Consider the following 24,440-nt stretch of genomic DNA (forward strand, 5'->3'; position numbering starts at 1 on the left):
ACGTGTGAAATATTTTCATACATACTATATGCTGTAATAATTTGCAAGAACTGACTTTGCCTGCATGGCAGACGTATGAGGTGGGAATCACCACACATTTTTATAGACTATTATTTTTAAAATGATTGTGCAACACGTGCCTCCTACCTGCACCGGGGGACTTGCTGCGCCGTGAAACTCCAGGGCTTTTAGCCGTCCGGTTTGGAGTAGCAGAGCGGCTGTATGACGACTTTAGCACTCTGCATTCTGGGAAAACAACGCAGTTAAAGTCACCACAGCATTCAAACCACTAATGATACTCCCTGGAGTCTGTGAACCAGGACAGAACTTGTTTGTTCATGAAAAACTGCACAGGTTTACAGATTTGTGCATATCAGTACCTGCTATACACCAGCCTTTCATAACTGACTGCAGTAATAGATAATCATTTTGTACACTCTATTTCTATTGCAGTCCAACACATACATTCAAATCATCCAGAGTGCAGTGTGACCCATAATGTATATCAGCAGATGCAGAACCTGGAGGAATAAAGCAGTTCTAGCTATGAAATAAAATATTAAACAAAATCTTTTTCCAGGACCAACAAATATAGTTTCCAAACTGATTTGTGCTTCATGACTTAAAAGCTAACCTGCTTACATCTGATTACCCACTTTCCTCTCCTCAGTCACAGGGTGTGTCCTGGACCTATCTTCTGTACTCTCAGCAGAGTGCAGTGTGCCTTTTTATGTACCTTCAAAGACCTAATTCTTACAAGTGGAGCACAGCAGTCTAAGTGGGACAAAAGCTCTGAACTATAACTGCATACAGGCAAACCACTATCAGTTAACGTGTAGTGTGTCAGGATATGCCTCCCTGTTGTTAAGCCAACCTGACCAAACAACACAAATATCAAACAGGATGTCAGTATTTTGGACTGCAACTAAATTAAACTTCCTCTTCTTCCCATGAGGTTGTTCAGTCTTGGCTGAAGTTATGTGCAGCTATGACAGTGAATGCATGAGCTGATTATACAGGTCATATCCTCTAAAGCTTTCTGCATAATAAAATACAGAAATATGCAAGACGTGCCTAACTTATGTACAACACATACAGTACAGAACATTAAAGTGGGACTTTTACAAACACATGGACTGGACATGCCATTCAAAAATTAAAATAAAATAAAATAAAAAACAAGAATGCAACCTTCTTCCCTTTTTGACAAAAAGGATGTGTGTTTAAAATATGCAACACCATTTTCAATTTATTGAAAACCCAGTTTGACAAAAGCTGGGAGGCTGTATAACATGTAAATTAAAAAAACAAAACAGAACGTGATGATTTGTAAATCTCTGAACTCCATATTTTATTCACAACAGAACATAGAAAGCATACCAAATATTTAAACTAAGACATTTTACATTTTCATGAAAAAATGCTCCGGATGCTGAAGAAGTAAAAAGTGAAAGAGCAGCCAAAGCTTATTTAAAATGGACTTGGACAAAGTGGTAAACTTTTCAGCAGTTCAATGAATTGAAATGTGAAATTCTTTTTGAAAACATGGATGTTGCATCCTCTGGCTTAAAGGCGAACGAAATCATCGAGCTTGTTTTTAGGACTCCGTTCAAAAACCTGACTGCTGGCCTATGGAATTAGTATCTTGAACACGTTAAAAGTCATATACAGTTTTTAGATGAACAAACACTCCCATCCAGATGATGCCTTTTTCAGGGACCTTGCATATTTAAGCAAGATAATTCTAAAACGAATGCTAATTTATTACAACAGCATAGCTTCATAGTAGAAGAGTCCGGGGTGCTGAATCAGCCTCCTGCAGTCCAGATCTTTCCCCAGTTGAAAACATTTGACATTACATTTCTTAAAATGATACATTTTCTCATTTGATATGTTTTCCATGTTCAAAATTCCAATCAACAAGAAATCACATATGGCATTGCACGGGAAAACACACAGCATATCTTGATGTCAACTTTTCAAAAGGAAGGAGTGTTTCATGCAGCTGCAGGAGAACAAATAATGGGTTAAGAATGTCATGCACACACATGACACACACACATATATACAGACATATGTTTGGTTAGTGTTAGTCAGGCCTACCAGTTGTAAAGGCTGTGGAAGCCTTACCACTGTGATCCAGCACAAAGTCGTCTTGGGCATAGCGAAACTTCTCTGGTCCGCACGCTATGAAGACATCATCATCTCCGAAGAAGTCCTGCAGGCAAGTAATCTGGAGACAAAACAGTAAATATTAAGGAGTGATGAAAAATGCGGATATCACATTTTTCAGATCTAAATCCTCATTGAAGTATTGATTTCCACACCATTTAATCTGCTTTAGCCTGCGCCACTGCAAACCACTATGCAACCCACATTTTCACACTATGCCTGAGTATTAAATACCTTTTCTGTTCTGTATGGATCTTGCTGCCACTTTCCAGATATACACAACTACAGGCCAATTATAAATAGCAGATGGAAATAACAGCGCTCTTTTGAATGCCGTGACCCTGACTGAACAATGTTTGTGTCTTGCATCAACTGAACTCATCCAAATCTAGAAGAAGTTAAGAACTGTTATGAGTAATGATTTATTACATTTATTACAGTAAAAGATACAAGATGCCTTTTAAGACAAGCTGGATTTCCCAATTCATCCTGCCAAATGTGCCATTTCCAGAAACTTCATTAGCTCTAAGTTTAGTAGTAATTGTATTTAGTAATTTAGTAGTAAACCAGAACAGGTTTTAGCTACACATTTAACTGCAGTGCTTTTAGATCTACACACTGTGCAATCAGCTGAATAAAACAGGCCAACAAGCACGACAAGGTCAGAACCTCTCCTGACACCCAGAATACTGCAGAGTTAATGCAGAGTCTTGAGAGGGAAGCAGTACAGTTCGAGGTTGTGCCGCAGGGTAATTTCTCTTCCTTCTTCTATTCTGTCTCACACCGTGGTCGTCATTTTCTCTGCAGCTCAGAGCACTTTTTGTTTTACACCCACCACCACCCACCCCTGGAGACGGAAACAGAAGCTACTTTTAAGCTACACTGAGTCGTGCTCATACACACACACACACACACACACACACACACACACACACACACACACACACACAATCCCTCTGTTGCTGTAGGTGGACAAGTAGGAAGATAAAGGAGCAAAATATCCCTTCATTATCCCTCCCACCACTGCATGCATGTGTGCCCACTCGCTGGCAGTCATGTGAGTTGTGTCCACACACACACAGACACACACTTTTGCAAATAAGAGGTGGGGTACTGCATGGCTAAAGACTGTGGGCAGATGGATCCTCTAGAGGAGATTAGGGGTTGACACAGCGGGGAAAGTGTATTTGTGTGTGTGATGGCCGACAGAGGAACAGGTGGTGCAGAAAAGCAGAATGGCCACTGAAGAGGGTTAAATTTTTTTTTTAAAAAAAGCAGAGATGGAAGCTGACATAAAATAAGTTAGAAGTGGAGGAGGAGTAAAAACTTACAATGATGAAAAGTATAGTGTTTGACATAAATTCATAAACCCAGTTACTCGTGTATTAGCAATAAGTGAGACGCACAACGTGTCTGCAATCAGACAGTCTGAGTTCAGAATGAAAAATTCAGTATCTGTGACTTTCTTATAGTGAATGCAATTTCTTTTCAACTTTTATGACAACCAACGACCTCTTTTACTGGCAAAACTGAGGAGCAGTGCTGCTGTGGGGAAAATGTCTGCAGAATTCGTGTCCATGCTTAACTGTGGCAGATTACTGAAGATTTGACATAGCTGAAGTGAATGTCATTCTTTAGACAGGCTCTCACTCAGGAATTTGGCAGCTGATCCTCACAATGTACAGTGTAAGCACAGGTGTTAACACCCGCCCCAGGGAGCGTCCGATGCGTGTCAAAAATGGACTGTGGTGAACTACGAACTCTCACGCTTCTGCTGCATGAGGATATTGGATAACGTTTCCACTTGACCTCTGACCTTGATCCTCATGGCCTGCTGTTTCCTTCGGTGTGCAGACATCATGAGTGATGACACTTTGCTGCATTTTTGCTGTGTCATTTGTTTAAGGACAACGTGAGACAGCAAAGCACAGACTGCTGAGGTGAGCAGCGAGCACCGTCCTCTGGCAGGGGAGCCACGAACTGGGATGACATCAGCAGCGAGAGGGCTTTAGTGACCGCTTATAACAACAGTTTGTCATTTTGTGAAACGCTGTGGTGGAGACTCAGTTCATGTGAATTTTCTCACCATACTCAAACCTGTTGCACAGTCCAGTAAACTCTTTAATCACAGGCTATTCAGCTTAAAATGACCTTGACAGAATTGTTCTACCTCACTAATTCACGTGTTATATCATAAGCAAACAAGATACACATGTCAGTGCCCTTGGAAGCTTGTGATATTATTTAAATATTGTCTTAGAGTTTAACTTTTAAACTGAGTAAGGAGAGTGGCTGGAGTGATATTTATTAATATAAACATCTTGCATCAAGCTAATATAATAAAAAAACAAAACAAGGCTAGCTTTTGTACCATGTTATAATAAAATTGTGATTTTCATTTACTATGTAGTACAGCTGTGTGACTGCAGCACTTCGGATGTAAAATAGCTGCCTCGCTCCGTGTTGGCAGCTCACTGAGACTGGCCAATTAAAATCAGCGGTTCTACTTGGTGGACAGGAGCTAACCATCTCCTGGCTGCAGCTTCAAACACACGAGGTACAGATAAATGTTCTCATTTAAATGTCATGCATGCAAACAATAAGCACATTTCACAATATAGAACTACAGCCTCACATTACATGATGCCTCTTTTTCACTTGTGCAAAGAGAGTGGATGATAAATTACATCACAATAACCTAAAAATTTCAATCTAAAATTGAAATCTGTGCCTTAATGCCCCAAGACCTACTTGTCCCATGTGCCCTCTGAGGCAGTGGGCTTATTTATGAAGAAGGCAGACTGGAATATTATACATCACTGTTGAAAAGGCTCGTGGCTGCACACTCATTTGCTTTCACCCCTACGCACACCTCTCTCTGCAAGGCTAGCACTGCTGGGGCCTATGATAAAGTACTTTTCAGCTGCTCTGTGACGCCCGGGGGGAATGCAAGGGAATTGAGACAAATTGTGGCTGTATGGATACATTTTAAACAGGCATAAAAAAAAAAGAAGAGGTCAAGTGGTTAAGAACTTAAGTTAAAGAGCAACGGAGGTTGTGTTCTGTGTTTGTATTGATTTTCTTTTTTTAAATTGAAAGCAGTTTAGAAATTTATTATTTATTTGCAATTTATTAAAAAGTGACTGACTTTATATGAAATAAAAGACCATGAAAAGTCAATTAAAGAACAGTTTATTTAATATTTGGACAGTGCATCGTTATATGATGTGAGTCAGAAACTACACAACGCCAACCTATAATATCACTTAGTGTATTATAAATCAGACCATAATTTATAAAATGAAGTCATATTAGATCAGATTAGGAATGTTTACTAACTGAAAACTCCGTTAATTTTCCTCACAGACTTCAAAATAACTTCTTTTTTTTTCAACCAGTTTAAGTTTAAGGCAGTCCTGCATTGACTTTACTTTCACACCATCATCTTTCTTCAGCACAGTGATTGAAATACAGGCTTTTAGATTTATATCAAGGTTTTACAAAAGTATTCTAGGACTTACAGGTATTTTTTTATACATTGCCTCCCATTACCAGTTGTTCATAAGTAACTGGACAATTCACTGAAAAACTGTTCCCTTGTAATGTGCCATGATAAACTAAGCAGATGAAAGACCTGAAGTTGACTCGAAGTGCTGAACGTCAATCTGGTGGTTTTTAATGGAACTCTCACTATGAGGTCCAAAGAGACGTCACTGCGAGTAAAGGAGGCCATCATTAGGCTGAAAAACCAAAATCAACCAATCAGAGAGATAGCAAAAACTTTAGGAAGTGGTCAGATCTACAATCTAAAACATGCTTAAACAGAAGCCATGCACTGGCGAATTCAGAGACCTGGAAGATCCCAGAAGACAGCTAAAGTGGATGATTGAAGAATTATTTCCTTGGTTAACAAAAATTCCTTCGCAAAGTTAAATTCCTTCGCTAAGTCAATGCTCTTGAGGGAATATCACTTTCAAAGCCTACAATCAAGAAACGCCTTCATGAATGGAAATAAAGAGGGTTTACTGCAAGGTTGTTAAGGCCAGATTAGCATTCGTCCAAAAACATTTAAAAAGCCCAGCACAGTTCTGGAAAAGGTGAAACCAAGATTAACTTTTACTAGCATGATGGGAAGGAAAAGTATGGAGAGGGAGAGAAACAGCTCATGACCTGAAACATACCACATCATCTGTGAAAAATGGCAGAGGCAATGTTACGGCACGTATAACTGCCAGTGGAACCAGGGCACTAGATTTAGATAGAAGTACCAGGATGAACTGTGATGTGCACAAGGCCATACTCTCTGCTCAGATTCAGCCAAACACTGCAAAACTGATCTGACAGTGCAAATGGATGATAACCCAAAGCATACTGCAAAAGCAACCTAAGAGCTTCTTAAGGCAAAGAAATGTGATATTCTTCAATGGTAAAGCCATTCACCTGATCTCAACCCAACATAGCATGCATGAAGACAAAACTGAACGCACAAAGACTCACAAAGACACAAGAACTGAAGGTGGCGGCAGTAAACGCCTAGAAGAGCATCTCAAAGCAGGAAAGTGTTTGGTCATGTCCAGATTTGGGGGAGTGGTCCGAGTGGTCCTAATTTCTGAACAGTTAATGCAGTACATTTAATAAACTCCTTAAATTTAATTCAACCTGCACATTGACTGCATATTGACTCATTGTTTTTAAAGTCCTCTGTGGTGGTGTACAAATGTAAAATTACAGGACATCTCCACAGTTTAACAGAAGGGACCACTAGAAGCAAAAGTAACACAAAATTGCTTAAACTAAAGTCAACCAGCAGCTTGCTTCAGTGATGCAGAGGCTGATATGAGGATGTGCGTATGCTGTAACATCACAGCGGGATGTCGTTACCAAAGCACACTTCTAAGAAGACCCAGGTGTTATAAATCATATGAAAGAACTGCACAGAGTGGCCTGAAGATGAGACAGAAAAGCAGGCAATTTACTGACAACAGTAAAAAAACAGTCATACTAATCCAATCAGCTGCTCCCTCCTCTGCCTGAGTCTCCTGCAGTGCCTGATGTCAGCATTACTTATCTGTTGAATTTTTTAAGTTTCTTATAAATGAAATTTCTCACTGAAATGTGAAAGTGCTAAATATTAAAGCTTAAATACATTTCATATCACATTATAAAGCAGGACTCACAAGCTGAGTATGTTTACACATGGGATTATTTCCTCAAACACAAGGAAAACGTTGGAATCATGAAATGGAGAGCATAAACGTCAGACTACATCGACCATGTTTGCCTTTGCTCCTGTCAGCCACTGCCAGGATAAACAGCCAATGGCCGTCTACTGCCAGCACTGTCCTGTAGGGCCTGTCTTGGCCAATCAGTGAAGTGAACTGTTTGCAGGGTTCGGTATTGGCTGGGTGACATGACTTGAGGGTAAACCAAGTTTACCCTCCAAGATGGGACACTCCCCCTCCTCCCAAATGTCTGACCTTCTCTTACCCTCACCATCAGTCTGTCCTCCGTCCTGTCTGCTGTATTTTCTGCCCGGGTAAGCTCGGCAACAGCACAAATACGTGCCAAGGGCTTAACATGTGTGGATAATTCAAATACAATAACAAGCGAACAGTCTTGATTTTCAAGGCATTCAAAAGGGTTTTAAAGCAAGGAGGGAGAATTGTCTTCTCTTGTTTTTACAAAACAAAAACAACTGAAATAGAAAATCAGCAATGAACAAAACACACACGCAAAAAAAGCATAAAAAGGGAAAACGACAGCTAGAATTACTCCGTCCGTATATGTAAACCTCATTTACCCACAGACCTTGCTTAAATTCTCACTTAGAGTGTTACTTACTTAAGAATTTGCTGATAAGTAGATGCCCATTAAGTTTGTCAGGGGGATGTCTGAGCTAAAGCCAGCCTGGTTATTAACACTGAACTCTCAGACAGAGGCAGCTCCCTGAGACAGTTTAATTCCTCTGGATTAGAGCAGTGAATCTCAGACACGTGTAACAGGCAGCACAAGCAGCGTGGAAATGAGCGATGAGAAATCTAAGCCCATCATTAACTCACGCCAAAAGTGATACAGCTGGGTGACAAATGAAAGTTAAAAGAAACCAAACCAAAGTGAAGTATTAAGGAGTTGGGCCACTACATGCTGCCAGAACAGCTTTAATGCATTTAAATCACACAGAATGCATTTGTATTGATTTGCAATGATCATTCCTCAAAAAGAACAAGTAGATCAAAACCACTGGCAGCAAAATTTCATCTATTCATCTGACCCTGTTAATATTTACATAGGCATGTACTAGCATAATAAATATACAGGCAGAAAGAAAGACAGTGTGTGGGAGTTGTGCTTAATTGTTTTTATGAAGTCTTTTTCGCTCATTCAGGTGTGCAGAGATTTCACACTTAAAGACAAAAGCAGCACAGTACCCACTGAAGTCATTTGTAGAGCAGATCAGAGGAACTCCAGCAGCCTGCAACATTTCGCCCTATCACACATTACACAGCTGTCTGGCTTACTGTCTTCCTCTCTTCCAAGAGATATTTGCACAAAGAGACTCATAATCACATAACTTCAGGCTGTCTAAATGTACCTTAGTGCTCCACTCTCTATATGCAAAAAGAGCTGTGCAAGTAAAATGGAAACATTGTACAAACATCCAAATACAGTTCAGGTTCAAAGGAGCCCCTCCTGATTACCCTTCAGAATTGCTGAGGGGCTAAGAGATGCTGGTTGCCAGTTAACATATCCTGAGTTTTAATAAATCAGTAAGAGTGCTACATTTAGACCGGCCCAAAATATTAACAACACCAAAAGCTCCATGCGCTCTTAAGCCAGTGAAAGAAAAGACTTGAACATCAAGAACAAGCACAGACTTCCGTCGCCTGGTTGACTTGGACAACTGATCTGTCCTCAGCTAAACTCAGCTAAAACTTGCTGTGACTCTCCTTGCATGATTAAACTCGAGCAGACAAACAGTGTGTACTGTGATTTGTGATGATGCCTAACCATATCATGATGTCAGCTCCTGCTGGGGGAGCGAACGGCCCGCTGCAAAGAATGGACGAGGGCCAGGCTTCACAAATAAAACAAAAACAAGCAGTTGAAATCGCACAACACACAATGGATGCACTCCCCCTCTATGGCCTCCACACGCTTTGCACAGCTGACAGCCCGCCCGCCACCCCCACCCAGCACCCCGGCTCTCTGTCGTCTGGCAGCCTTTTGTCTTCCCGCTTGTTCAGTCGGTCCTCGTGAAACATAGAACAGGTACTCTGGTGTCATAACTGCAGTGACCGTGCTACAAGTTGTCACGAAAGCTGGGAACAAAGATTGATTCCAAGTATCCAAACTATTGTTAAGTTATTGCCAAAGCTTCGTGCTTGTCTATCAGTGCCAGCTTTGTTTACTCAAAGTCAAGTCAAATCTACTCGCAAACAGGAAAGCCGATACAATTCTTGGCACATGAATCCCCAAATGAAAAACTGGAGCACATTTTAATGAATCCTCATCTTAGTGTGGTTTACACCAAAAATGCACGGCCACTAAAGACGCACACGGAGAAACTAAACACATTCAAACAGCTAAGACATCGTCAATTAGAAGACAACACAAGTGCAGCATAACAAAATGCACAGAAAAACCACTGAAATGCTGTTTTATTAAGAAGCTGCCTGCTTTCAGTGTGCCAATAATCTATAGTCTGTACTCTGTGAGGGGAAACTGCTTTAAATTCAACTTTGAAAAAGCAAACTGAACAAGTATCCCTCTTCCACAATGAAAGGACTGCAATCCACTAAACTGACAAAAAAAAAAAATCAGATTTACTAGCAATATAGTTTGAATAGCCTGATTTTCTAGTAAGGATTTGGCAAATAAAAGGATAATTCAAATAATAACATATTGTCGAGCCTAGCAGAGAGCACTCCTGGTTGGATGGTGTCAGTGCACTGGCGTCAGATGGTGCTGTATGCTAATGACAGTACAGAACAATGGGTGGGCATGCAAATTTCATGGCTGTTGACCCAAATGACGGTGTTTAATCCAGACTGTGTGCTGACAACAGCTCAAGCCTGACAACCAGATGAAACCCTTGTGTGGCCTTGCCTCTAGCTAGTCAGAGATGGAGGCAGTCTTATTAATCTATCTCTAACCGCAGCAAGTTTCACCGTCTTGCCAGGAGAATGTGCAAACAACAAGATATCAGCACCTTCAATGTGACAACAGGGTGAGAAGAATTCGGACAGCTTAATGAATGCAAACCCTTTAACTGCTGGCACAAGATAGTAGTGCCGCACGGCAAGACCTGGGCTGCTGGGATAATGGGGACAGGAGGCCATCATCATTAAGACCATGTCATTGGAGATGATGCCAAAGTGCATCAGCGTCACAGTAACCACATATATGTATATGCACCAAAAACACAGCAGTGCATGAATGCACTCTTTCTATATGTGGCACAAACAGAGCAACTACTTGGAAAGTTGTGAGCAATTTTCGCAAAGGAAGAACTCTTAACTCAATATTGAGGACAACACTGACATTTTTATGCAGTGCGCTGCAGTTGAGAAACTATATTTCTTTTTATGTCCAAAACAGCTGGTTACCAGAAACCCGATCTTTGTTGTGCATCATTCGTGTCTGTTTACTGACAAAAATACACAGATTTGTGTTTTGTTGACATAAACAGGGAAATATCCTTTCAAATGTTAAATACAGAAACAGATGTTGGAATGAAGTTTTTCTGTATACTCCCTTCTCATAGGGCATCATCGGTTATTTAAAAAAAAAGAAAGAGTGCAGTAGGGATAAAAAAACAAAACTGTTGTGCATGATTTGTTTTAGTCTGCTGGGAGACGTCCCAGACTGTGAGCCTGCTGCTCTTGCACAGCATCACATCAAATTCTTTGTGCCCTGATAAACTGCAGCGGAGTTGAAGGCCTACAAGTGACCTTCAGTTGTTGTCATGCACACTGCTGGAAAAATGCTGGAGCCCTAATGCACTTAACAGTTAAGGAAGCCAGTTTTTACCCATCAATTTATAGAATTTCTGCTTCGTGGTTGCTCTTATAGATTTTTAAAACTATCAGCCATCTTCTGCATCTTTAGATTATTATGGATGGATTCGGGATCCTCTGTATCCCATTAGTTAGTGCAAACATGTAAAGAAAATAAGACTGTCCAGTTACTAGTGCTCCCATTTCCCCCCCGCTCCTCAGGTTACTGTGTGTACTGACTGACAGGAGCTTTAAAGATTTTAGAGAGACGAGCATTTGAGTAGTCTAAAGGTCAGGTTCTGTTTTCAGTCTCTCAATAGTGAGCAGACAAACCGTTATCCTACAAACATCATTAAAAGAAGTATTAAAGGCAAATGCATTTTAGGATTTCTATCATGTGCACGGGCAGAGAATTATGGAAAAGGGAAATATATACATATATATCATTACAGAACACAGATTCCAGTTATCTTTCCACTGATTGAAATCACATCATTGACTCCAGGTACAAAACAAAAAGTCCTTTTTGTTAGTTGACAAACCTGCTCATCGTCTATATCCCAGACAGACCTCACAGGTCATCAGGTTCAAATCTTTTAACTGTTAACCCAGAATCAGATCCAAGTGGTCTTTGTGGTCTGGAACAAGCTGCCTGCTGATCTGAGATCAACTGCGTGTGTATTCAAAATCAGACTCAGAACCTCTTTAGTCACCCAGGCTTGCACTCATTAGGCACTGCTGATCTGATTTTGTCTTCTTTGTTAAGCACCGTGAGCCAACATGCAATGAAATGTGCTATATAAATAAAATTGCTATTTTTATTACTGTTCATTAAAATTTCATACATATTGCTTTCAGTAAGACCAAGAGCACAACGGCTATTTCAATGATATACACTCACTGATCACTTTATTAGGTACACTTTGCTGGTACCATGTTAAGAAGCATCAGACCAATTCTGCAGGTTTATCAGCTGGACATCCATAATGTGAGTCTCCTGTTCAACCACAACCCAAATGTGCGTTATTGGATTGAAATCCGATGACTGCGGAGGCCATTTGAGTACAGTGACCTCACTGTCATGTTCAATAAACCAGTTTGAGATGATTTGACCTTTGTGACATGGTGCGTTATCCTGCTGGAAGCAGCCATGTGGCCGTAAAGGGATGGACATGGTCAGCAACAACACTCAGGTAGGCTGTGGTGTTTAAATAACGCTCGGCTGGTATTAAGGGGCTCAAGGTTTTGGTTAACCTGTGTGAACTGTAGCCTCAATTTCCCTTTCTTAGCTGACAAGAATGGCACCTAGTGTGGTCTTCTGCTGCCGTCGCCCATCTGCTTAGCCATTTAGAGATACAGCTTGAACATTATAGTTTGGATATAACAGAATGAATTTTGCGTGGTCAAGAAAATCTCAGAATATGTTGAACAAATTTAAGAACTAAGACCTTTTAAAAATAGATGGTCGTGACTTCACACTTCTCTGTTTTTAAAAAATCTAATCTGGCACCGAATCTGCCCTGAAACTTTGCAAATGACAGAGAAAATGTAATCGATTGTTCGCTCACAACAAAAAAAGATTTTTTCCCCCTGTGGAAAAATTGGATTTCTCACCTATTGATCCCCTGGCAGCCTTTCCTCACTTATCATGTGTCAGGGTCACAAAGGGTTTAAGGCTACATCGGGGAAAGGCAGGGAAACTCTGGACTGGACCTAGATTTTCAAAATCACAATAGCGCCGATAACATCAGACAGCATTCTGTGCTCCATTAACTATTCACAGTTTAGCATTTGAAATGGGTATAGCCAAGACAGCCAGCGGTTAACACCTGTGTCTGCTGCCTGCGATCAGGTCAGGTCACGTTTGCCTTTCGATTCAGTCGTCTTCTTCTCTGCCTTTACCGTTAAATTACAAAGAAACTAGCAACCAGCGTCACATGAGACAGCAGAGTGCCTATTAATTAAATCATTCCTGTTGGCTCCCAGCATAGTGTTTGTCCTTAGTCCTGATATGAAAACTTTGGGGTTTGGAGTAATTTGGCTACTACTGCTATTTAAAAACTCTGTCTGCAGGATATGTAGCAAAGTATGCATCCCAGTTGAGCAGATGGTGTGGAGCTGAGTGGCATCTTTGCAGTAAGCTGCTGCCGAATTTGTTAAAACATGGCAGGAAAGTTAAAGATCTGCGTGCCTGAGATGACCACGTCTCAGTCCTTTCTTGCATCACATAGCTCCAGAGGTAGTAGAGACTGTTGAAAGAAAAGTATTTTGAACAGTCGAAGCCCTGTGCTTCTAATTCTGTTTTATATTTCAATCTTTGGCTATAATATGAGCAACCATGATTGGCATATATATGCATATAAATAACAAAAAGCACAAAACTTTCACTTTATTTAACCGCTCCATCGTGTTTTCCTTTTTAATACAGCTCACAAAACATGCAATATATACTTCAGGAACATGAAGAATACTGAATCTATCAACGTTTGAGTCCTAAAAATGTGTATCAGCCCAAAGATGTCCAGCATCAGGCTCTAGTTTACAATTCATTCATTTTGTCACAGGGACTTTTATTTGTCTTTGCTACTTCTTCTACAACTCCCTTGAATACGTTCTCTATGATTTACACGCAACAAAAGCAAACTCAGGGACTGCAGGACTGTGCCCAAAATTAATGAATGCATCGATTCGACAGTTTAGACAATTAAAATAGGAAAATCTTATTTTCTGCCTGCCCGGTCAGCTTTGAGATGTAAAACAGGGTTTTCTTTCAAAAGCAGCAGCTGATTCTGTTGGCCCTGATAACCATGATCTACAATTAACATTCAGTCTGAAGAGGAGCTTTGACTCGAGGAGGGAGAGTGGACAGAGACATTTTGTGAAAGGCCCCTTACTCACGAAAAAACATCCGTGAACACAAACGCCCTCAAACACACCTGACAGCTGCACTGTAACCCTTCCTTCCAGCTTGTAGGTCTAATCATTCGGTTGTGGCCAGGGCTCTGTGCGAGTGTGAGTCCATCAGCGGGTGGGAGTCTGCAGACCGGGTGGCTGGTACCCCCGATTTGATTTTGGAGGAGCAGATGGTCGGCTGCTGCTGGAAGGCATTCGGAGTGTTTGCGTGTGTTTATGGGTGTGTGAGTGACTGAGGAAGGAGCCTTAGAAGTGCTTTTTATAGAGGCTATGGGGTTCAGACTAGAAAGATATTCACATGAACTACTAATATACATTCAGTTGCCAGTTTATTAGGCAACCGCATATTATTGTAGGGTTTTTCCCTTACGATATAAAGCGCCTCGAGGGATTTGATGCTATATAAATAAAACTGAATTAAACTGAACTGAACCTAAAACGGTGCTGCAGTAAATCCAACTTTTATGGGAGTTCTACTGTTCAGTTTCTGTTTCTGTGTGAGAGCCGTGACCCTTCTACTGTGGATTCACGAGAAGCCTGTATCTTACAATGCTCTTGAATTGGACTGCATTAAAATAATATAACTCTTTAATCCGTCCATCACACTTATGGGACTGGGCATTTTGGAATGCATCTTTAGAGTAATCAAATACAGCTTCTACTGATGAAGTTTTAGATATGTGGCTTTCAATAGATAGATAGTGTAAAAGAAATGGCCACTGTAAAGTCTCAGATCAAGGACGATTCAAATCTTTAAAGGCTGTGTGGTACACAAACCAGGAGAGATGTAGGCATCATCAGAAAATCATCATAAAAGCTGTTAACTAAGAAATCACAAGGACCAGGAGAAATACTATGAAAACCCAACTAGCAAGTATTACCAACATGATCTGGGTAATATTCTGGTTAGAGCAATCAACTCACTGCATACAGTCAGTGTGTCAGAAAACTGAACTAAGACCAGCAGTAAAATGAACAGCAATGGAAAAACCTTAAAGAGACTAAAGAAACAATGACTTTAAAACAGAATCAAATGCTCCAGCACAAACACATTTCCAGTGTTTCCACTAATAAATGGGACTGAAACACCACATTTTATTAGCTAAATAGCATATTTGCACCTCACAAACTTTGGAGGTTTTAATACTTTGAATTGACCAACATTACTTTTAATAAAGACCTAACTCGTCTATATATAGCGCTTGCCAGATGGATGGATTTATACTCCACCAAAGAGCAGAAACCATCTGTTAAAGGAAGCTAAATAAAAAGACTACTGCATCCACAGGCTGGTGCAATGTGATCATTAAGACGCCTGCGGTGAATATCTAAGGAAGCTAAACGACACACTTGTCAACATAAATTGTGTAATGTGTCATCTGTAATGGATAACCTCAAAACACTTACAGAGTACATGTTGTGAGTCACTATTACAAATGATTTATTTATGGTTGAAAAACATAAAAACCTAAAGGGGAAACAAGATTTTTCTAGTCAGTCAGCCAATCGGTGATTTATTAGAATCACTGCCGTGAATGTTGGGCTGCGACTGATCTTCAGTTTGATAAAATAATATATTCGACTGATGTGTCGTTTGGTTTTTTCCCCTCGGAGTGAGAGCAACGCTAAATTATATTGTTATTTTTACTTTTGACCACATGACATATTCAGTGCACTTGTGGGCATGACTAAAATGTCAGGCTTGAAAACACCTTTGAGTAAGTATAGTCTGTGCAAGCTGTGACAGCGCCATCATCATCTCTGTCCACCCAGTAAAGGTTTTGCTGGTACAGACAGTGTTTGCGGGTGCTGTTTTTGATGTTTTCCTTTAGAATAAATATAGATTGGGACATTACGGTTCAGTTTAAAGCACCACTGAACACACGGGCCATTCCCACAACACTGACATCGGCAATTTCAGTTTCACCCACTTCCACCACAAGTTACATTTACACAGACATTGTGGACTTTAACACAGTGCCTCATTCTGGCAAACTGTATCAGCATGGTTTGGGGTAGAGCAATCATTTGAACACTCTGCCCACCTCTTGTGATTTCAAATGATTGGTGAAAGCATTAGCTCTCAACACTGATCATGAGTTCTAAAGTGCACAAATGAAGCTCCATAAAGCTCCATATCTGCTTCTCCTGATCTGGAGCTTAAAAAGCCTGGAATAAACAGCTGGTTTGCATGGCTGGTCTACTTGGAATCTCTCAAGGGATGGAAGTAGACATATCAAGGCTTTATGTCACACATATGGAATCTGTGTTAGGTGGGAAGTCTGCTAACCGAATTCTTTAAAGTAGTTTTCAAATATGAAGAAGCTTTTTTCCCTTTTTTAAAAAAAATCCCTGTAAAAACTTTTCATTGTCAAAGAGGGAAACTTCGAATTTAAGTTGGAGAGCATCCGCTACAGGGAGCTCTGCATGTCTGATTTGGAAGATTTTTATGCCCCTTCCTGATGCAACCCCAAAGGGATACGTGGCTCCTCTCTGAGTCAAACTGGGGAGCTTTCGCTTGGTAGGCGAGGCTTCAGTCTTAAATAATGTAAATAAATACAGCAATGTTCTGGATGCTATTATATAATCTTGTCGAGTCAGTGTTTCTGTGCAGTGCTGGCCTAACAGAAAGGATGCTTTGCTTGCTCTGTCAAAGGTGATAAGGATCACAATTCTCATGAGTCAATTTGTCCAGACTGTCCAGCCCAGAAAGATTCCCATCAGCTCACAGAAAACAAACATCAGCTGGTTTGGTTGTCACACTTTCAGTCCCAGTTTAATTTTTCTTTTTCCCCACTCACCAACACTTTTAAAGCTCAATTTAACTTAAACTGTTACCAAAGAAATTCATTTAGTGATTTTGTACTAAAATGGACAAAGCATGCTGACATTTTTGTAGTCTTTGACATAATTCTGTAATCAACATCCCTGTGTGAGTGGAGCTGATCGTTAAAAATAAATAAAATGCAGTTTAGCTTCACTAAAAATGCAAAACTCCTAGAGCTCTATCAGTTCAGTAGTTACAGTAATTAAGGTTTCACTTTCTAAATGCTTAATTCCAGTAAACTAATTTTATGAAACCATGAGTTGATACATTATTTGTTAGATTAAAATGTGCATCAATCTATTCCAGTATAGGCCAAATACAGGATTTCACAAAAATCTTTATCCTCCTAATTTTTTTTTAATTTTGCTAGGAAAATGGGGGAAAAGTGCAGTAAGTACAAGAGAAATACAGTATATATAGCAAAAACAGAATTTGTACAATTGTGAGTAACTTGAAAGTCAACATTTGGTGTGAACACCTTTATTCTGCAACACACCCTGAACTTTTTTAGCAAGCTATCCTTTAATTTTTAGGAATAGTTCTCCAGGCTTCTTGAAGGACATTCAAAGCTCGTCTTTGGATGTTAGCTGCCTTTTATTCTGTATCAATACGATCCCACAGTTCTTTATTAATGTTGAGCTCCAGGCTGAAGGAGGCTGATCCATGACTGTTGGTGTTCCATTGTGTGTTTTTCTATCCACGTAAGCTTTTACTGGACGGCCAGATTGTTTGGAATCATTGTGATACTAAAAAACGAAGCTCTTGCCAATTAAACACTTTCCAGATGGTACTGCATGGTGGATCAAAATCTGATGGTACCTTTCTCCAACACCCCTAGCTGAAATGCAACCCCAAACCATGACGGAGTCTCTCCACTGTGCTTTACAGATGCTGAAGATACTCACTGTCCTTCTTCACACAACATCATAGCGCTTCATAGGTCAGTGTCAACTGGCTTAACAAAGACTACAAGCAAACACATTCCTCTGAAAATTGTCAGGTACAAAGACTGGTTCTCTGTCTTAACTTCAACCCTGAAATCCACTGAATCATGCAACAAGATGAGTGTTCTATAAATGTATGTAACATCTTACATGTGACAAACATACTTTGACTTAGTTCTCTGAGCACATTTCACACGAACTCTTCCAACATGCATCACAAAATACAAACATCACAAGAACAGACTCGGGAACAACTTCTTGTCCAGCATCATAACAACAATGAATAATCTGTGTAATAATCACAGCCATGTACAATATTTCAAATGATCAGAAACTCTGTGCAATATTCTCATTATTGGTAAATTCACTGTGTAATACTCTTATCATACTCCTCTGCCTAGCATTGCCTCATTTGTTACCTCGTTATCTTACCCCGTTAACTTGCAAATACTTTTTATATTTAGTACTTTTTATATTTTCTGTGAGAATGACAGTTTGTTCATGGTCAGATGAGATGTCAGCGTAAATATTTTACACGGGGGCCACCATGTGTTGTAGCTCACCTCATGTCTGAACACCAGAATTTCAACATGTGCCCCAGATGGATAGCATTATAGCATAAATAGTCTCATGTGGTACAACCAGAGCACAAGGTGGGGATACCATACTGATGGATATGGCACAAGGCCTTAAAGCCAAAGTGTATCCATTACTGCTTTGTTGAAATAATATATGGGCGTAGAATTATGTATGGGTGATTAAACTGACTTTAATTATCTGGACTGCTGACACAGCTGAAACCTATAAATCGCGGCGGTTTTTAGAGATAAGCTCAGCTTTGCTCCATCTGGTTCCCGTAAGCACATTAGCCAGTTTCATCTCATTGAAAACAATATGTTTAACTAGCTCTGGCTGTTAAGTTATGCAACTGTAGCAAATAAAATCACCACACAAACTAAAACAAGAACAGGTCATAGTTTGTGTAGTAATTACTGGAGCTGGTGTCCACACAGTTAAAGGCAGTTTAACATGATGTAGCGCAAGTTAAATAGATATTCATAAGACCTACCTGCTTGCCTTCCAGTGTGTACAGTCTCCTCACTGCGCCAGAGTCCAACTTGATAGCGTCTGTGATGTCGGTGAGCACCTGCTCGAAGGAGTGTGCAGTTTTCTTATTGAGCAGTATCCGAACGGCCTTGCGGGGCTTGACGCCGCTGCGGATGACTGTGACTAACTTGGGTTTGATGAAGTCCTTAGATTCCCTCTGCAGCTCACTCTTCAGCGGGAAGAGAGACGGGAGGGAGCGCGATGTGCTGGTCTTGCTGCCCACTGACCAGTTGGGGTTCACGTTCTTGGTGTAGTCGACACGTCGGAAGGGTTCATTGGAGGCGCACACGTAACTCTCTCCTGCAGGAAGAAATGAGGTGCTGTAAAGAGAAGCTAAACACTGGCGCATAAAGCTCAAATAGCCACGTAAAGAACTCAAGTCATCAGTGGGAGGAAGTCCTGCAACAGGTGAGATGGCCTCATCATTACCCTGACATTAACATTACTGCATCACTCTGGGATTATAAGGAAACTGTGGCAAGCTCTTGCTAGGATCAACACATACCTTTAAGGAAAAAAACATCTGTGTGTACATTTACCAAAGAGAATGGCTGAGGTTATTTTGCTATTAATTGCACACTAAAGGACACATACGTTGCACAACATCGACCATAGCATGCCTTACTAAACACTGCTCCCATATGGTGAATAACAAGGAACAGACAGTGTGACGCTGTTCTTCTCTCTCCCTTCCAGCTGCAGGGCTGCTTTATTGGCCTTCCTCCAAAGCAAAGCGTTTTGCTTTATCAGCCAGCATTCCAGTTTAAACACCCAGCACGCAACTGTTTCTCCTTAACAAGAAAGTTGTGTTAAGTACGGGAGCTTGGTGGGTGAACAAAAACCACATCAAGAATGTCTGGAGATTGTTTTGAAAGTGCTGGATTTGTGCTTCCCTGCTGCCGGTCTGTTCCAAATATGAGTAAGAGCTGGAAAGTGACAAATAGTGTCTGCAAGTACCAAAGCCTCTCTCAGAAGCAACTTACTGCATGCTCAACTTCACGAGAGATATTCGGCTTTATTTGAAAGAAATCTTGTTCTAGGAAACTAGATAATTACAGGGTTACTAGGAATCAGCATGTACATACTAAGAAACCGAGAAATAGATTATTACTCATGGCTGCATCTGTGTATGAATATAAGAACCACAGTGGCTGGCTCTGTCCAGGGAATCCCAGTTAAGTAGCAGGAAGAGTAATCCTTTACATACCACAAAAACGTATTTGTTCAAAACTTAAAGGAAAACTTTTATTTGTAGGATATGTTCAGCATATTTTTCTCACCAGTTCATCTGCTGATAAGAAATCAATCCCAACACTGACATTTTGGTTACTGGATTTGTGTCAGAACAAGCAAATTGAACTTCAGCGTAAAAAGGCCAACTGAGACACCGCGTCCCAGGATACCAGGTTTTATTAAGCCTGCAATTAACCAAAGGCTAATTAAAAGGCTAGGCCACAGCTGGAGGGGACTGAGCTGTGGTTGAGCACCGAAACAAAATATATAACCGAGGCTGCCGTTCATCTGCAGGGAAATGACAGAACGCTGACATGCCCTCAGATGGTGCGCGGTGACAGGTCTATTCCCCGACGTCCCACGGGGATGTGATCGGAGCTCCAGCCACCCGCCGCTGGCTGCTGTCCTCGTGTGAACAACAGATGAGGACAGGCCTGACGGACTGTTTAACCAGCCCAGCAACTTTTACGAGGTGACACAGCGGTCACCAGTCCAGCATGACGTCAATAAACAGCCACTGTTATTACTGTGATAACAGAGTTGCTGTCACAAAGAAATAAAGTGATATAATAACTGCAAAAAGTATGAGGTCATGGTTCTCCGATTTATACTCACAATGTTACAAAGAAAGATCAACTTTCTTTAACCTTATCAGACTGTGGCCTTTACTTCACACTTGAATTTCAACTGTCAATTTGAGTTTTTACATTTTACATTTACATTGTTTCTATCATCCTAAAGGGTTCATATTGTCACATTTTACAGAAACATGTAGCACACGTCTGTCATGAGAGGTGTGTATTATCAGTAAAGAACTGTTTCTAAGTCATAATTTAAAACTCTTTCAGCCATTTCTCTCTGCTGTAAAATACAAAATATTTTCCCTAAGGCTCAAATGCTTTAGTATCACAAGCCAATTTGAACACCGACCATTAAAAGGTTTAATTTCCCCATGAGGTTCAAATAAAGACCCTCTGGTGCCCAAACTTGTTATTGCCCCGACTAGAATTCCCTTTGTCAGCATGCTACGGAGACCCACTGTAACCTGCAAAGCTCCTTCTAAACCCATTTCAGGATTGGCTATAGCCGTTGTTTTCCACAAGCACAGCAGTTCGAGTCGACTGGTTGGCTCTGTAATCCCATCTAGTCATACGAGGTGCACATGTGAATGGCGCCTGATTGGGTTTTCACACAAAAGAGCCCCAGCAAGCCTCAATCAATGGATGCAGACTGCTGAGCTGTGCAGTAATGTTTGCTCTCTTTGTCCATTAGATGGGTGTGTAAAAATCGACAATATGGCCCACCTGCAATCTGAGCGGCTCAAGGAGAAATTAAGCAGTCAACAAACATGCTTACCATTGACCCAGGGCATTATCATATCCTGAAATTCCCACCTTAAAGGGCCTGTCTCTTCAAACCAAATCATAAATGGAATATTTGTTCCTATTGGAATAATAGGCCCTATTTGGTGAGATTAGGAAAAAAAAAGACAGAAAAGCAATACAATCAAATCAATCAACTTAAAGTATTCTTTAAGTATTCATTTTGGGGTTATTTAACCGTAATAACAAGGTTGACTACAGCAAAAACAACACAAAAGGACCTGCTTTATTTTCCCCACTATGTGGGCACTCGTACATTCAAACACTTGTCCTAATACCAAAATTCTTCTGCATACACCACCAGAACAGTCATTTTGGATGAACTGCCCATTGAAATAAAATCACTGGTTATGTGAGCTACTGAAGTAGCACTGAGGGGTGAAGTCAGTGCACCAAAACAACCTTGGTGCAGTTTGTTAAACTACTGTTGCTACAGAATTTAGATCAGGCACTGGCCTAAATCTTCCCCAGTCTCTGGAGGGACAGAGTAAAGCAAATGAGTGCAGCACAGACTGAAATTTAGGAAGATGTGAGATGAAAATAGGATTAATAACTTCAGTAAGAGGTCAGTGGATCCTAAGTGAGTGTGAGGAGCAGTAATAGAGGACTGCAGTCAGGTCACAGTGCAGACAGTGAACATGAAGATTAACTTATTACTGAGAGGCCACTCTCCCTGCAGAGTAAACAGCACAGGGAAGAAGGAGTAGGTAGGAGAGTATATTCTATTCGTTTCTGCAGTGAGTAACCAAATTTGTCTAGGGGCTCTTTGACAAGATGAGTACAGTTCTCCATATAGAAGGATTACAGGAACAGTTGTTACCACTTTTTGTAGTAGTATTCACGTTTATCTTATGAAAAAAATGGACAGACAGGGGATGGGGGAGGGCAATTTTATCCTACAAGCCCCAAGGCTGAGCTCAATCAACTGCAAAAGATTTTAAATGCCAGTGAAGCCAACAAAATACATACGTTCACTCACTTACTCACTTATCCATTCATTCATTTCCAGGCAGGGGTGTATTTAGTGAAACACAGGGCACTTTCACGCCCACAAAAGCTCACAAATAAAGTAGGCGTTAGCTGGGAGCTTGAGTCCAGCTGAGATCAGTGGGCAGCGATGCACATTTTGCAGAACAGAGCATTACTGAGGAGGGGTCTGTATGCTTGAGTGCATGTATGGCACTGGGTCAAACATGTTAGGGCGGTTACGTCAGTGCATATACAGCGATAATCTATATCGCTGCACTGCATCCAATGGGTTTAAGTGCAGCAGATATTTGGAACAGAGTCAGAACTTTCCCAATTATGTTGTAAAAGCAGGGCAAGGAGCCAACTCTCTAAATATAATTTGCTTTGTAAGTTTTCAGGCAACTTAATCAATATTCAAGGCAAAAAAAAATGTAGCTTTTAAACGATAAACAGCATGTCTGAGTCGATGCACATTAGGCCACCGTTGATCTAATCTCAAGTACTGAGCTCCTGTCATCATTTGCGGTCACGCAAAGTGATTGTTGAAGGCTTCATCCATCATCGATCTTACCCTCTACTAACTCATCCAGGCTGGTGATCTTCCTGCCCCCATCCAGCGTGTACAACGTCCGGACTCCTTGCGGAAGGTTGACGTTGTCTGACAGGGACCGTGTGAGCTCCATTAGCAGGGCATCCAGGGATCTGAATCGGTCGTTAGACACGGCGTACACCAAACCTTTGAAATACTTGTCACCATTGCGATAAAAGCGCACCTTCCTGGCCTTTTTCTCGGAGGTGAGGGACTGGAGAGTGCGTGTGCGGTAGAAACTACAATGCGCACTGTGCGCGGGGCTTGGCACCAGCCCGTTACCTCTAGAACCACATTGAGACCCGGAGCCCGAATTGGTCCTCGGTGGCCGGTGAGGCTTGTCTCGTTCCTCAAAGTGTTCAAATTCAATACTTCGGCTTAGCGACATGTCGTCTCTCACTTTATCTGAACGCTGCTCCAAACAGGAAACCAACTTTTATACAGAGAGAGAGAAAGAGATAAGGGATCGATGAGCCAAATGAAGAAGGCAGCCTACACGTGTGCGTCTCCAGTCTCCACTTTAAGCCTGCTATGCCTACCTTAAGCAGCACCAACAGTTTCAAAATGAGAAGGGAAAAAAGAGAAAGTCAGGATGTGACCTCTCAGTCCGCTGAATCTTATCAGATCGATCCGTTAAACTGATTCATCAACCGTCAACAAAACACAGCAGGAGTAATAATCCAGACGTCAGCTCGAGATGAGATATCCGGTTGAAAATGTGTCAAAAAACCGGCAGCTGTGCTTGACAGACATCGCAGTGGATCTCTGTTATCTCACAAACAGCCACGAAATGTTAGAAAAGTTCGGCACGCCGCACTGAAGCCGCCTCCTCCTCGCATCCTTTCCTCTAACTGGTCGTCGGCGCAGGCTGTCAAATCAATGGATAATGAGACGGAGGAGGAGGACGCCTTCCGCATCTCCGGGTCCTAATGCTGTCTATTGTTCCGTTCATGCATTCAAGACCCGAACAATGAAGTTGAGGTTTTACATTCCGGCCAGATGACCTCAGACTGAGGAACCGTAAGAATGATACACGCCCTCCCCCGGAGAGCGAGAAAGTACATTCTTAGCTGGCCTGAGATCAGTACAGCACAGCTACCAAAAACATATCGCCAGTTATGTATTTTATATATTACCTTTAATTTACAATTAACCCCAAAGACATATATCAACCTTGTGTATTTAAATTGCAGCATATATATCAGATGATACCATTAATTAACATTTGCTCATTCTCGCTCATTATGTGTTTGACACACTTTATTAAAGGCTGAAATCAATAGCATAATATAATATAATATAATATAA

The 24,440-nt window shown here is 41.0% G+C and overlaps 1 protein-coding gene across 3 annotated transcripts in view; it reads right to left on the bottom strand.

Moving 5' to 3' along the window:
* dclk2a (doublecortin-like kinase 2a) overlaps positions 1–24,100 on the bottom strand; it is a 41,857-nt gene extending 17,757 nt beyond the window's left edge. Inside the window, exons 1-5 of one of the 3 annotated variants that reach the window (XM_085409619.1) lie at positions 23,672–24,100; positions 23,115–23,565; positions 18,922–19,259; positions 2,104–2,233; positions 148–246 (exon numbers count right to left, since the gene is read on the bottom strand). In XM_085409619.1, coding sequence (XP_085265745.1) covers positions 148–246; positions 2,104–2,233; positions 18,922–19,259; positions 23,115–23,520 — 973 coding nt within the window. In that variant the 5' untranslated portion in view covers positions 23,521–23,565; positions 23,672–24,100. Of the gene's footprint in view, positions 1–147; positions 247–2,103; positions 2,234–18,921; positions 19,260–23,114 lie in introns of all 3 variants that reach the window. The other 2 variants (XM_085409620.1, XM_085409618.1) reach the window with 2 other exon arrangements.
* Between the last annotated feature and the right edge of the window lie 340 nt (positions 24,101–24,440).

This window comes from Rhamphochromis longiceps, linkage group LG6, assembly GCF_057381845.1.
Source record: "Rhamphochromis longiceps isolate RC_006_pf linkage group LG6, R_longiceps_female_GT1.1, whole genome shotgun sequence".
Classification (NCBI taxonomy): domain Eukaryota; kingdom Metazoa; phylum Chordata; class Actinopteri; order Cichliformes; family Cichlidae; genus Rhamphochromis; species Rhamphochromis longiceps.